This window comes from Lycium ferocissimum, chromosome 8 (genome assembly GCF_029784015.1).
Source record: "Lycium ferocissimum isolate CSIRO_LF1 chromosome 8, AGI_CSIRO_Lferr_CH_V1, whole genome shotgun sequence".
In the NCBI taxonomy this organism is placed as follows: Eukaryota; Viridiplantae; Streptophyta; class Magnoliopsida; order Solanales; family Solanaceae; genus Lycium; species Lycium ferocissimum.
The window spans coordinates 65524741-65539657 of NC_081349.1; the positions used below are offsets into that span (position 1 = coordinate 65524741).

Consider the following 14917-nt stretch of genomic DNA (forward strand, 5'->3'; position numbering starts at 1 on the left):
GAAATATTAATTAGGATGGGTATTGGACTTACTTTACTCTTATTTATGTCTAAGTTATAATCTTTCTCCATTAAATATTTATTCTGTCATCTCTGTTAATGACAAAATTCTCCTAAGAATAAAATGAAGAAAAAATAATTAATTATGTCTTGAACTTGTATATTGACAAATAATTTGAGACTACTTTTAGTAACTACGACAACCTAAGCGTCATTACATGTACTCCTTCCATTACTAAAAAATCTCTATTTTCCCTCTGATTTCTCACTGAAAAATGTTCTGTGGTTATTTCCCACTGAATGTTGATGGAAAAAAATCTAAATAAAAGTGTTTTCACAAGAAAAAAATTAGGAATTTTCCCAGCTTTCAATGAGAACCTATTTCTCACCATGTGTTTTCCCAGTGGGCTCGTTCGGTGAAAATGAGGTGGGAAAATTATGTTCTACAACACAAATTTCCCACTAAATATCGGTGGGAAAAATCTCTATTTCTAATAGTGTTCCGTCCCAATTTAGATGCCATTCTTTTCTTTTTTGTCTGTTTAAAAAAGAATGATATATTTCTATATTTAATAATAATTCAATTTTATGAAATAATATCTAGTCACACAAATTTTATGATTTATTTTAGATTACAAGTTAAAATATTACTTTATTTCTTAAACGTTGTCAAATTAAACATCTTCATATAAAATGAGACGGAGGGAGTATATATTAGTCACAACGGAACTACGGAAGGTGAGTATATACTCCGAAAAGACCGCCAGCAGTTTTCTATTAGTCGCTATTATTAGGACAGTTGGGTCAACGCTTGCTCCGAGGATAAAGCGACAAACATGGCTAATGAAAGTAAACTAATAGCAACTTGTCTTAGAAAATAAAGATAGCAACCTGTCATTTTTTTCCTACACATTAATAGTAAACACTTTGACCAAAATATGGGAGAGTTATCTGTCATTGCTGTCATCAAGTTGTGAAATTCCACAAGTTTAGTATTATCCTTTAGGCTTGACTACAAGTGGATCAACGATAGATATTATGCATAAATAGCAGTACATTAGTTTCTAATTTTTTGAAGGAAGGTGTAAATTAAATTAAAGGTATGGCTGGTGGAGGATTTGTTGATGGCAATAGAGGAGGAAGAGCTCATCTTTATGAGTATAGAATTACTGGATATTTTATTTTTGCTTGTGTGGTTGCAGCCATGGGAGGATCCCTTTTTGGGTACGATCTTGGTGTTTCTGGTGAGTACATTTTCTTCTTAATCAAACACGCTTCTTTTTTTTCTTTTCTTTTTTTTTTTCTGGTCTGAAAATGCTTTCGGCATCTGTTTAGTTCCACGTTTTGTTAAGTGTTTGGATTGGAAGATCTACCTTGCGTTATGCAAGCCACTTATGCCATTGTTCTCTTCCTATCATTATCTTAAATCTTTATTGTCATCAACTTCACTTTTCCTGTTTACGCTTTTTTTTTCTTTTACCTTTTTCTCTTAAGGAGTATAGTGCATAAGATAGAACACTTAAAATTGTCATGACCAACGGAAAGTATGGAAATAAAAAAAGATGCACAAACGAAAAATGATTAAGAAGAATGAAAAGAACTCGTATATAAAGCTATGATTTTTCATATTAGGTAAAGCCAGGTTGTGCCCTTGACCTTAGGGTTCGGAAACAGCCTCTCTACCTCTACGAGGTAGGGGTAAGATTTGTGTACACTCTACACTCCCAGACCCCATTTGTGGGATTACACTAGCTATGTTGTTGTAGGCAGGGGTGGAGCTAGGTAATGGCTAGGGGTTCACCAGAACAACCTTCGGCGAAAATTACTTTGTATATATAAGGTTAAAATTATTTTTTATGTATATATAGTAAATTTTGAACCCCCTTAGCTTCTTCGTTTGTTTATTACTTTATATTTTTGAACCCCTTAGTGAAAATTCTGATTCCGCCACTGATCGTAGGTAAAGCTAGGTTGAAACTCTACCTAAATCAAGTGAAACTGAGAGTCTAAATCTATGGCTTGTAGTATTGTAAAGAATGTCCATTTAATTCAAGATTAATATATATGTATAAAGTAATCTTAGCAATCAGAAATTTAAGTGAGAATACATAGCATTTAACTATGCCTAAGTGATGAATGTGTGTATATAAACAAGTCATGTTTTGCATTCATTGGTTTGATAGAAATATCACGTGCAAGTAAATTTTACCTGTATACATTTTTGTGTATACAACAGTTATTTTTGAAGAAAATTGAGTCTGCCGGCCGTGCAATTTCTGCTTGGAGAATATTCTGTTATTCCAAACAGAAAAGCTGGCAACAATTATTTTTGCTGTTGATTCGAAATGAAAATTAGTACGGCAATTACTCTTACATACATATTCTTTCACTTGGTTGGGGATAATAAGGACGGTAAGTCTCGTCAATATAACATTTAGCCCTAGGAAAATAGTCTTGTCGATATAACAATATTGAGCTTGAAAAAGAAGGAACTGAAAATAACGGTACTTGGCCAACATTATCGCCTAATATTTTTTTGAGTTTTTTTTTTTTTTTAGAATGAATTATCGCCTAATATTGTACAAAGAAATATTCTGATTCTGTATTAGAATATGAATAACAATGAAAATTTTGGATAACTTAAAGACAGTACTTTTTGGTTTTTTTCAGGCGGTGTGACTTCCATGGATGATTTCTTGAAAGAGTTCTTCCCCAAGGTGTACAGAAGGAAGCATGCACATCTAGAAGAAACTGATTACTGTAAATATGACAATCAGATACTCACACTTTTTACTTCCTCTTTGTACTTTGCTGCACTTGTTTCCACATTTGGTGCTTCACATGTTACCCGGAACAAAGGCCGTCGAGCCAGTATACTTTGTGGAGCAGTCAGTTTTTTTCTTGGTGCAATACTTAATGCTTTTGCAAAGAACATTGCAATGCTGATCGTTGGTCGATGTCTTCTTGGAGTCGGCATTGGATTTGGCAACCAAGTAAGTGAACAGAGCCAATTCTGATTGTATGCACAAGAACTAGACGTTATAGAACTTGCTGACGTATTAACTTCTGTTTTTCTCCAGGCAGTCCCACTGTATCTCTCAGAAATGGCACCTGCAAAAGTCCGAGGAGCAGTTAACCAACTCTTTCAACTCACAACTTGCTTGGGGATATTGATAGCCAACTTTATCAATTATGCAACCGACAAAATCCATCCATGGGGATGGAGATTATCCCTTGGCTTAGCCACAGTTCCTGCTGCAGTAATGTTTATTGGTGGGCTTTTTCTTCCCGAGACCCCAAACAGTCTTGTAGAACAGGGTAGGTTACAGGAAGCAAGAGAAGTGTTAGAGAAAGTTAGAGGTACCAAAAACGTTAATGCAGAGTTTTCTGATCTTAAAGATGCAAGTGATGCTGCGAGAGCTATAAAAAATCCATTCAGGAACCTCCTCAAAAGGAAGAACCGTCCCCAACTGGTAATAGCAGCTTTGGGAATCCCAGCATTCCAACAGCTCACTGGCATGAACTCCATCCTTTTCTACGCCCCCGTCATATTTCAGAGCTTAGGCTTTGGCTCAGGAGCATCATTGTATTCATCGGCTATCACCAGTGGTGCACTTGTTGTAGCTACATTCATTTCAATGGCTTTTGTTGACAAGTTTGGAAGAAGAGCTTTCTTTATCGAAGCTGGAGTTGAAATGATATGTGTCTTGGTAATTTCCGCTTTCAAATTCTTCCACATGAAATTCCTAACAAAAGCAAGAAAGGAAACATGTTTTCTTTGTAGTGTACTTGACTGAAAGTTTGTTCCACAGGTAGCAGTTGCTGTTACTCTAGCTTTGAAGTTTGGAGAAGGTGAAGTTCTCCCAAAAGGAATTGGCATATTCCTTGTAGTCATAATCTGCATATTTGTCCTCGCTTATGGAAGGTCGTGGGGTCCCTTAGGTTGGCTGGTACCAAGTGAACTGTTTCCCCTGGAAACAAGATCTGCAGGACAGAGCATGGTGGTGTGTGTCAATATGATCTTCACAGCCCTCATTGCCCAATGCTTTCTTGTGTCTCTCTGTCACCTCAAATATGGAATTTTTCTGGTGTTTGCGGGCTTGATATTCATCATGAGCTGCTTCATCTTCTTCCTCTTGCCCGAGACAAAGCAGGTTCCGATAGAGGAAATATATTTTCTTTGGCAAAATCATTGGTTCTGGAAAAGATACTGCACCGCGGAGGAGAAGGAACATGGATTGGACAGAGAGTCGATACCACCGATCTAAGAGCACTTGGATTCCAGAAAATGGAGATAGGCTTTCTGATTAATTTGTTCCATGAGCAAATGAAGTGGACATTCTTCAAAGATAATACTACACCTACGACTAGAGTAAATGCACTATGGATACCTTTAAGAATGAAGACTATATGAAGATTTCTTTGTACTCTCTCCAAATATCATTTATTATAATGTTCACTATATGAAGATTTCTTTATACTCTCTCCAAATATCATTTATTATCATGTTCAAGTCTTAATCACCAAAGTTAGCATTTCACCATTTAATTAAGCTTATACATTGGTTTACAAGTTATCAAACGGCAGAAATATTAAAGAGAACCGACATGAAAAAAAGAACAAAAAGGAAAGAAATATATTGACGTATACAGGAAAATTAGAGAAAACATACCATGACATATTGACATTATACAAAAGAATAATTGACTTGATCCTTGAACATTGTTACTCATTCATCAAGTTAAGCAAGTAATTTGGCAAGCTCATCTACTCCTAAACTTCCTTTCGGAACTACATTTAGATAATCTTCTCTAATACCCTTCAACTTCTCCTTTCTAGTACTCTTTGTTGAAGTGACCTTTCTAGCTGAAACAACAGTTTCTTTTCTCAAAGAAGCAAGAGTGTCTTTCATGCATCCTACCTCCAAATCGCCAGTTTCTTCTTCCCCGCGTCTTTGAACTAACACTTTCTTAGGCCGATGCTGAAAAACTGGTCCAGGTGGGGCAGATTTAGAGAGAGCAATTGCCCTTTCATACACAATGTCAGCATCGAAGCTAGAATCATCTAATAGAACTGCACTCCCACTTTCAATAGCCTGCTTCCAAAGTAGTAAAACTCCTTCCATCCATGGCGTGATTGAGCTTACCGGCTGACAGTTTTGGTTTGCATCTACTGATACAGAATGCACCTTGTAACCAGTCAAGGGAACCAAAGACGAGGAATCAGACTTGTGTTCCACATCATCTGAAGCGCCCCCCAACTCATTTTCTGGATCCACCACTAAATCATCCAAAACTGTTTTGCATTCACTCAGAGTTCTAGAATTGTCACCTGTATCTCCTGCATACACCAAAGGGCTTTCACTTTCACTTATCTCCATCGTCGTAACAGCCCAAACATCTAAAGGAACCTTATTGGAGTATTCCAAATAGTGATGCTCCGACCTATCTTCCTTTGTTCGGTCGCTCCTAACATATTCTGCATCTTCCTCACCCAGAGGAGAAGTGCTAGGACTGAGATTGCAAGGATTCATTACTGTAATTGGTAAGCTTGGACTTCCAGATGTAGATGCAACCACTTGGCCTTCAAAGGATCGGTCAGTGCTGGCAGTATCATCAGATTCTGAACCCTTCCTTCTTTCAGGATTGTCTTTGTCTTCAGGTAGAGAGGATACCCAATCCCGTCCTCTCCACATGAGTATGTGCTCTTCCTCAAAAGAGATTAACACACATGGGACAAGATCCTACAGTTTAGAAAAAGCAACTTACATTAATAAGGTCATATAATTTCTTGCACTCCTTTTTTCTTTCCCAAAAATAATGTTGGGTGTCTTGTAGCCACCTCAAAGTATGCTATAGCATTTCCTAGTACTGGAAATCACTTCACCTTAAGCTTGGCACCTATCTTCCTATAATCGCTTGGATTCAGTCCTTGACAATTTATACGCACCAACTCACAAGCTTCAAATGCTTCTCTGACATTCTTTGCAAGGTCACAATACACCCCATTTTTCGCTGCAAAACATTCAAGACTTATTATCAGAAAGATTTCTTGTCAAGTTAACCATGAGTAGCTAAAATAAAAGCAAAACACACCAAGCTTGCAGATAGGTATCAGATTTCGTCCTTTTTTGCGCATTTCAGTTGCTTCCTCTAAAGTCAGACCCTCTGGAACTCGTTTAACCAACCTTGGGTAGACAGGAGTTACAGGCCGCCATAACATGAGAGGGAAGCGTGGCCGAGTCTTGTAGTTGTAGTTTCGACCACGGAAAAGGTATATCAGACCACCTTTATGATAGATAATTTTCCCACCTGTCTTTTCCTGTACATATAGGATATCAAAAATGAATACATGTCAAATAACTTGGTGAGGCGTCTGTAAGGAAAAAAAACAGCTTGTACTTGAGAAATACAAGATAAATGATTACCTTTAGTATTGTCGGAAGTTCTATTTAGCCTTCAATGTGAGATATAGTTAGAATGGCAGGTGTATTTTCTAGTCATGATAAACAACTTTAGTATTGTCGGAAGTTCTATTTAGACTTCAACGTGAGATATAGTTAGAATGGCAGGTGTATTTTCTAGTCAGGATAACTTCATCAAAAGTGCAGATTCTTTACAGAAAAAGAAAATAACAGTCTCTGATTCTGTGCCTCAAGCTTTTAACTTGACAGGGCAATTACCAATGCTTGGAATAAAGTACTTTACAATGAGCATAGATTTGCAAAGACCTACGTTCACTGAGAGTGATAATATTCCAAAGAAAGAGAACAAGTTACAACATCTTGCAAGGCGTAAAATATATAAACACCACCAACCTCTAACTTGTCACAGACATTGTCCATGTCTACAGTACACACCCCCTTGCATTTTATCTTGCACACCCTTTTCCGCTTCCAGTGAGCATGGATATTCTCTAACATGTTATGTGTTAAGCCATCTCGTCCTGAAACAGAGAAGGTATGGAGAGTCAGAGAGAGAAATTCAGAGTCAGCATATTCTTTTTTACATGAATCGAGGAGAGCGAATCGAAAAAGATAATTTTATGAACTTTTTAAAGACCATTAATACCTTAATGTAAATCCAACTACCAACACTAGTGAACTCAAATTAACAAAAGAGAAAACCTTCGGTCAGGAGAAGCCTCACATCGAACCCGTTTAAACGTCTCCAAGAATGAATCAAATCATCCTGATAGATACATACACACACACACACATCAGAAGAGTAAATTCCCTAAAAGGTCACCCATGTTTTGAGAATTACCTCTTAATATGACTTTTGTTTCTTTTAGGACTATAATATCACCCAACTATCACTATTTCTCTCAAAATATGCTAAACACACAAAACCTTCCTTCTCTCCTAGTTGGCATGTCATGTCACATAAAATTCTATTTTTTTTAATAATAAATTTATTTAACTATTCCAATTCATATAACACAACCCAATACAAACCCATTTAACTAACCAATCCGTGTCTTATACCCGTTTAATCCGATTAGAAAATACCAAACAAGCTAACATAATCTCAGTTGTTCATATTCCACAGAGGAGAGAAAAGAGGAGAGAAAACATGACTGCTCTAGCTAATCCATGATTTTGGTAAAAAGAAGTTTGTTAATAACTGCTGCATGTAAACTCATTAACTACACCCAAATCCAATTCCAATGTCCTTCCAAACAGGTCCTTAATGAAAAGCAAGAATACGGGCGATGACATTGTAAGCCTTGTTGATCATTAGTTGGACATTGTGAACAAAGTTAAATGAGTTGGGGTTGTTGTGGCTGCACAGTTATAGAAAGGTGTGGTAGTTGAGGCATCCATTGAGCTATTAATGATTGAGTTGGGGAAAAGAATAAGAGAAGAGGGAACAAAGTGAATATTAGCTAGAAGTAGTGGAAATTCATAAGCTATTAGCTGTTTGGCTGCTAATATCAGTGTCACTTAATCCAAAACGTGCTTATAAATTAGCAGCTTATTAGCTTAGCCAAAACACCCTCTTAAATTGAAACTTTTAGCCTTATAGTAGCCATGTTTTCTCTCCTTCGTGGAATATGAACGACTAAGATTATGTTAGCTTGTTTAATGTTTTCTAACCGGGTTAAATGGGTATAAGACACGGGTTGGTTAGTTAAATGGGTTTGGGTTGAGTTAAATAAATTGATTATTAAAAAAATAGAATTGTATGTGACATGGCATGCCAACTAGGAGAGAAGTGGGTTTTTGTATGTTTAGTATATTCCGAGGACAATAGTGATAGTTGGTGATATTATAGTCCTAAAAGAAACAAAAGTATTATTAAGAGGCAATTCTCAATACATGAGTGACATTTTAGGGAATTTACTCCACATCGAACACAACCCCCCCCCCCCCCCCCCTCTTTTCTGCCCACAAACTCCCTCCTTTCTTCTCCTTCTCCTCAAGCAATTAATCCCATAGGAACAAGAAACCAGGAAAAATAAGTACAACCTGCCAACAGCTGTTTGGCTTTGCAGAACTAGAAGATTTGCACTTAAATGGGATCAATTAAGGGGATTAACAAAATAAGAATGAGACATGCCACGAGTGATTGCATGTTTACAAAACAAGATCTCGAACCACTAGTTAAAAGAAAAACAATTAGTATATGCGCCTGTATCATCCATTTCGTTCCCTACCTTCCAAGGTCTGAGTAAGGTCTGCATAAACTCTACCTTCCCCAGACCCCATTTGTGAGATTATACTGGGTATGTAGTAGTCGTTGTTGTTGCCTGTGTCATCCATTTCGTTGTGATACTGAATGAATAAGAGCAGAATGGATACATTGGGATTAAGGCACAATTGATCCTTTAATTGACATTATACGTGCCAAAAGCTTAAAAAAAAAAATTAACTAGCCCTTGAAGCTCGAAAAATTTCTACTTTTTGCCCTAGAGGATTCACATTCTACAGCAAATTCAGATTAAAACGCAATCTCCCAAGTCTATACATAATGCACTTCATCATGTTCAACAAATAATCTCACACATAATGATATACTCCCTCTGTTTCAATTTGTTTATCTTACTTTCCTTTTTAGTCGGTCTGGAAAAAAACTCTCTTTAATTCCAACTTTCCACATGACATATTTAAGACCACAAGAAATAACATTCTGATACATTCTACGTATCTTTCAATTTAAGACCACGAGATTCAAAAATCTTCTTTACTTTCCTAAACTCCGTGCAAGTCAAAAACCAGGCAAACAGATTGAAACGGACGAAGTACCTATATTCAATTGTCGTGTTGTTTTCTTACAACTATTTATAAGCTCCATCATTTCCTCTTTCGTCAACGCCTCTCCCAATACCTCTTCTCTAGACTTAACATACTTAGGCCCCGAACCCGCCAAAAAGGGTCCAGGAGCCTGAACCGGCTTAACCCCTTTCTTATGTGGCGGGGGCAACTGAAATGAATCAAATTCCGGAAGCTTCTTCTTACTCGGTGGCAACGGTTTCCTACCTGTCCACGGCCTCCCCATTGAGTCAGGTCCAAAAGGTGACACTAATGGTTCACGTAACTTATTAGGCTTCAACCTTGGTGTTTCAGTATAACTATATTGATACACAAATGGTGCTTCTGGAAATTCATAACACACCCCATTTTCGTCTACTTTTATATCAATAGCTGATTTTAATTCATTCTTTTTTGTTTCTCCTGGAAGTTTCCCGGGTCTAACTAAAGGTTTAAATGCTGGGTGGGGGTGAGGGTTATTTTGGTAATTTCGTTTGGAATATTTGGACTTTTTGCCAGGGATGGAAGGTGAAGAGGGAGATGAAGGAGTGCCAGTTGATTTGAAGGTGGTGTTAATTGGTGATGGAGGGGCAGGGCTGTAATTATTGGCAATGTTGAGGGCAGAATCGAAGCGCTTATTGAAACGGATTTGGTCTTCGATTTGTTTTTGAGTTTGTTCATGTTGGATGAATTTTTGGGCATTGGCGTTGTTCCAACGAGAGAAGCGGATTTCAGTTGAAGGACGGTGGTTGTTGTGTTGTGGTGGTGAGAAAATTGGGAATTGGATTAGGGTTCTTGAACCCATGTTTAGCTAGAAGGAGAAAAGATGAAGATGGAGGTGTTTAGAACTGATAGCAGCTGAAGGACAAATTGGGAATAGTATTCTTCTGGATATTTTTAAATTGGGAGTAAAGAATAAAATCTGTTAAGCTGATTAAAGAGCGACTTAAATCTGTGAAGTGTGAAAGAGGAAATGCTGAAAATGGTCACTATTCTATTTATTATTTTTCTTTTAATTCTGAAAATGATTCTTAAGATTTTTCTTCCCAATGAGCAATTTGAACTGGCAGATTGATTTTCTCCCATATAACTCTAGTAGTAAAGTATAGTTTACTTAGGGGTGTTTTTGAAAAAAAAAACTGAAGAATCATATTACTCTCTCCGTTCCATAATAAGTGTCGCCTTAGTGAAAAAATAAGCATATTAAAAAACCAATGATGTAATATGAAGTTTACCAAAATACCCCTATGTAATAAAAATAAATTATTTTTACCTTTTGATTAGAGCATGCACAAGAAGTAAATCTATTGACATTGAAATTCAATAATACTAAGTTACTATGTGGCTTTTCCAATCATCATTTAGATGTTACTTTATTGTCTAATGGTAGAATTGGAAAAAACTAGTTAATTTATTTCTTGGTTTCCTAAGATGACACTTATTATGAGATAAAAAAATTTGGCTAAGATGACACTTATTATGAGACGGAGGGAGTACTAAACAAGAAAATCGACCAGAAGGTTGCTCAGATGATATGATAAGCACTCTCCATCTCCAATCCGAAAGCTGTGGGCTCAAATCAACAAGGGAGCAAAAGGGGTGCTCCTGGTGGGAGGGGTTAAAAAAGTGAAAAAGAAAAAGGAAAATCGAACCAAATCGGTTTAATAAATTATTAATTCTTTAATTTGATTAGCTTGGTATTAAAAAATAAAAAATTAACAATGTCTGGTTTGATTTGATTTTAAATGAAATAATGTATAATATCGAGTCAAAATGACATATATATATATGGTCATGCTAACCTACTACGTGAAAGTAGTAGGTTAGCATCCTACCCATTTCTTATTTGACTTAAATACCACCCCTCCCCCCTCCCCTCCCCCCCCACCCAACAACTTCTTACCCTTTCATTAATACTAGGGACAATTTTGTCATTTTGCATAAAAATAGGTCCCAATCTTCCATCCTCTACTTCGAGCTCTAGTATTCCTATTCGAAAATTCATCTCCCGCTAAAACACCCCATCTTCCTTCTTTTCCAATCCAGTTACTCCAATACTTATTTTAATTGTTGACATATACAACTATTTAATCTACGAAAAAGGGTCAAATATACCCTGTACTATCAGAAAAGAGTCAAATATACCGTCTGTTATGCTATCAAGAATACCCCTGATGTTATACAATTAGTTCAAATATATCCCTCCTCCGTTAAGTTTTCCAAAGTGGACATCTACTCACATGTGACACTGGCATTTTGATGAGGTGGACGTCACATGGCATGCCACCTCACACCACTAACCCATTTTACTTCCTCCCCTTACCTTTGTCTTCCACCCCAACCCAGTTTGCGGCTTCACTAATTGTGTACAGAAAGGGAAAGATGGTGTCTTGCCTGATGAAATTAAAGGGTTGAGTGTAATTTCTATTGAAAGAGAAATTTTTGAGTTCGTTGGGGGAGGTGGGAGTGAAGAAATGATGCGTTTGACGTTTAAGGAAGTGAGTGATGTCGCAGAGTGTTGTGAAGGGGCTGGAATTATAGTGCATTGAAGGTGTTTATTGATGATGGGTCAGGGGAACCAGTGAACTCCATCATTTCTAGTTTCAGTGAAGAAGAAGGTGAGGGAAGGAAGTAAAATGGGTTAGGGTGTGAGGTGACATGTCACGTGGCGTCCACCTCACTAAAATGTCAGTGTCACGTGTGAGTAGATGTCCACTTTGGACAACTTAACGGAGGAGGGTATATTTAAATCAATGGTATAATGTCAGGGTGATTTTTGAACCAATAGTATCACAGAGGGTATATTTGACCCTTTTCTCATAGTGCAGGATATATTTGACCCTTTTCCGTTTAATATAATGCTTTATATCTTTCTTTTTTAAATGAAGGAAAAATATTGTAAGAAAAAAAGGGGTTTTCTTAATGGCCATAGTCAGCATTGAGAAAAAAAGGGTTCTTGTTAGGTTGAATGTTTGGAAAAGAAATAAAAGGCGTAATAGAGAGAAAGACAAAGAAAGAAACTCAATTCCCCATGGCTATGATACAAAGAAACTCCAGGTTACGTTGTTAATTGTTATCATTTTTGTTCTTAATTTGCTTATTGTAAAGATGGACCGACTAATGACATATGCTGGAAATGATTCCAGGGGTTTAGGGCATTATGCGAGCAGCCTTCAAGTTTTCCGGCGACAATGAAGTCAAAAACTTAGATCAGACAGGAGTGTTGAGATGAATTTGGAAATTTGACGAAATTACAAAAGATTCAAAAAATTAATGTTTGTAGTAAAAAATAGTAATGACATTTAAATCAATTAAAAATGAACAGGATGCTAACCTACTAGCCATGCTTGCCATGGTCTAGCATACATGAGGTCAACATGCCTGCCTAGCATTTGGCTATTCTTGCAATTGTAAATTTAATTTCATTTTCCACACAACTTAAACAGATGCATCGCGTAGTTTTTCCACAGAATGATGTGTGGCTTTTGGATGTGTGGATAGCACCATATTCAGCCCCATTCTCTATTTTTCTGTTTTCTTGGTCCGAAAGCCCCCCATTCTCTTTCAGGTTATCCGTTCCCTAAATTTCATCTCCTCTTCTCTTTGGTTCCACTCTTTATTTTGCTGAGATCTTTCCTGCAATATTTCTTTGTTTATTGCAGTTTTTCAACGGTAATCACAGTTTAACTCTTCTTAAAATCTCTGGTGTGACCTCTCTTTTTTGGTGAAGTTTGTGCAACCTTTATTTATTATGGGATAAGACATAGAAGCACTCCTAAACTGTAGTGGAATTGTCAACCACATGCCTAAAGCGCTCCTGAACTTATTTTTTTTCGTATTATTTATCCCCTTAATTACCTAGTAAAGAAAATAAGTTAAAACACAACATGTGCAAATGCATGCTTATTCTAAAATAAAATAAAAATGTATTTTTTCATTTGATTCTTTCAAACTCAAACGATTGGGCCCTGATTAAATGATTCAGAAAAGAAATAGAGATGGAGATCATAACAGTGAAAGATGGAGGACGAAGGGCTTGAGAGAGGATGAGTGTCTAGTCGTTTAAGTTTGAAAGAGTCAAATGAAAGAAGACATTAAGACCCTTTTCTTGTAGTTCAGAACAAGCGCGTGTTTGCACATGTTGCATTTTAACCTATTTTCTTTCTCATAGGACTCCTGTATGGTTTAGGTGTGTAGTTGGTGATTTCATCATAATTTAGGGGTGTTTATATGTCTTATCCCTTTATTTTTGTACAAAATAAGTTAGACAGTTTATCCTTTTCCATACCAGCGTTTCTATTTAGTTCTACCACGTGCAAATTAAAACTGTAAAAAAACACGAAAAAACTAAAATACAATAGCAACTGAAAAAGATAAGTAAAGCTTATGTAAAAAGATTAAAATGTCAAACTAAGTCCTCACATATTTGCCATTAGCCCATTAGCTTATTCTTATGGATTAGTTCAAACTTCAAACGACATGCGTTTTCCTAAACCACATTACATGTAGCTTTTTATTATCAACAGCAAATAATACACGAATAATGTTCATCCAACTCTTGATCAAAATGCACCAGCACAACAAATTAAAGTATAAAAAAGACAGTCCGAAAAAAGCAAAATTTAAAACTACATATGTGAAGTGATTGTAGACAATCACTTCACATATGTAGTTTTAAGTTTTGCTTAATGTTTCGGGCTGTATTTTTTATACTTTAATCGACAAAAGCAATTTATAAGTACAAATTTCTAAGTAGCATCTGATTAAAGCGATTTATTAAGTAGCACTTGATGAGCGCGGTTCATAAGTCGCAGTTCTAATTTCACGAGTGCTGTTATAAGCTGCATTTAATAAATGTTGCTTCTTACTAAGTTCAAGAGTAATTTGATATAAAAACTTGTTTGTACCCTTGATTAAAAATCAAAAGAATGCTATATATCAAGCTTGACCATGTCATGTACTCCTTTCATTCCCTGTGACTAGTCACTTATATTAAAACATAACTTTTTCCATAATGATCGGAAAATAAACATTCGAAAACAAATATTTTATATAAATATTATAATGACCAAAATTAAAATTTACCAATAACAAAGCAATCAAAACTGCGATTATTCCTAACATTACCACAACACCAAATGATGAAAAGAAGATCATCAATTAGCATAAAGTTTAGTAACAGGTCCATTTGAAAATCTTTCAAGATATGTTGAACTAATCTTCTTCACTTATTTTTGGATACAGTATTGGGCTAAATTCGTAGAATACAACTAGATGAATACTGTGATGACATGTGTTAGTAGCTATGATTCAAATACAAATCAGCGTTCAGAGCATCCGGTAGAAGTTTAATGACACCAAAGACAGTGAAGGGACCGGTTACTCGTAGAAGTGAGATAGCACCGGTTCGTAGGAAACGGTCAACCGTTACAAGCAGGCCTTCCACCTTCCATGGGGCATTAATAGGCTTTATTTCCCTCCTTATTGTCTATCATTATTGTGGCATTAATACACATTATTAGCAGGCCCACAATTCGTTGAATGTGTACCCCTGGTCCCAAGTATAAATAAGACTTATCATTCCATTGTAAAGGAAACGAAATCCAAGAGATATAGATGACATACATTTCACACTTGCATTGTTCTTAAGTTTCTTTACTATTTT

At 36.4% G+C, this 14917-nt stretch overlaps 2 protein-coding genes across 2 annotated transcripts; one reads left to right on the forward strand and one right to left on the reverse strand.

Moving 5' to 3' along the window:
* Positions 1–870: 870 nt before the first annotated feature.
* LOC132068832 (sugar transport protein 14-like) lies at positions 871–4505 on the forward strand. The gene is made up of 4 exons (XM_059462568.1): positions 871–1243; positions 2670–2992; positions 3080–3709; positions 3812–4505. The coding sequence occupies exons 1-4, from the start codon at positions 1102–1104 to the stop codon at positions 4265–4267; spliced, it is 1551 nt and encodes a 516-aa protein (XP_059318551.1). The 5' UTR covers positions 871–1101; the 3' UTR covers positions 4268–4505.
* A 111-nt stretch (positions 4506–4616) lies between these two features.
* On the reverse strand, positions 4617–10201 carry LOC132068831 (CRS2-associated factor 1, chloroplastic). Its single transcript, XM_059462567.1, has 5 exons — positions 9247–10201; positions 6817–6944; positions 6095–6320; positions 5886–6013; positions 4617–5742 (listed from the first exon to the last, which is right to left on the reverse strand). The coding sequence occupies exons 1-5, from the start codon at positions 10055–10057 to the stop codon at positions 4741–4743; spliced, it is 2295 nt and encodes a 764-aa protein (XP_059318550.1). The 5' UTR covers positions 10058–10201; the 3' UTR covers positions 4617–4740.
* Between the last annotated feature and the right edge of the window lie 4716 nt (positions 10202–14917).

What these genes read in the sequence shown, in the direction of transcription:
- LOC132068832 (XM_059462568.1), top strand. Translation starts at nt 1,102, where the DNA reads ATGGCTGGTGGAGGATTTGTTGATGGCAATAGAGGAGGAAGAGCTCAT. An exon ending in GTACGATCTTGGTGTTTCTG is followed by an intron (nt 1,244 to 2,669) that starts GTGAGTACATTT and finishes GGTTTTTTTCAG; the next exon opens with GCGGTGTGACTTCCATGGAT. An exon ending in TTGAAATGATATGTGTCTTG is followed by an intron (nt 3,710 to 3,811) that starts GTAATTTCCGCT and finishes TTTGTTCCACAG; the next exon opens with GTAGCAGTTGCTGTTACTCT.
- LOC132068831 (XM_059462567.1), bottom strand. Translation starts at nt 10,057, where the DNA reads ATGGGTTCAAGAACCCTAATCCAATTCCCAATTTTCTCACCACCACAA. An exon ending in GATACCTATCTGCAAGCTTG is followed by an intron (nt 6,014 to 6,094) that starts GTGTGTTTTGCT and finishes AATGTTTTGCAG; the next exon opens with CGAAAAATGGGGTGTATTGT. An exon ending in AGATAGGTGCCAAGCTTAAG is followed by an intron (nt 5,743 to 5,885) that starts GTGAAGTGATTT and finishes TCTAAACTGTAG; the next exon opens with GATCTTGTCCCATGTGTGTT.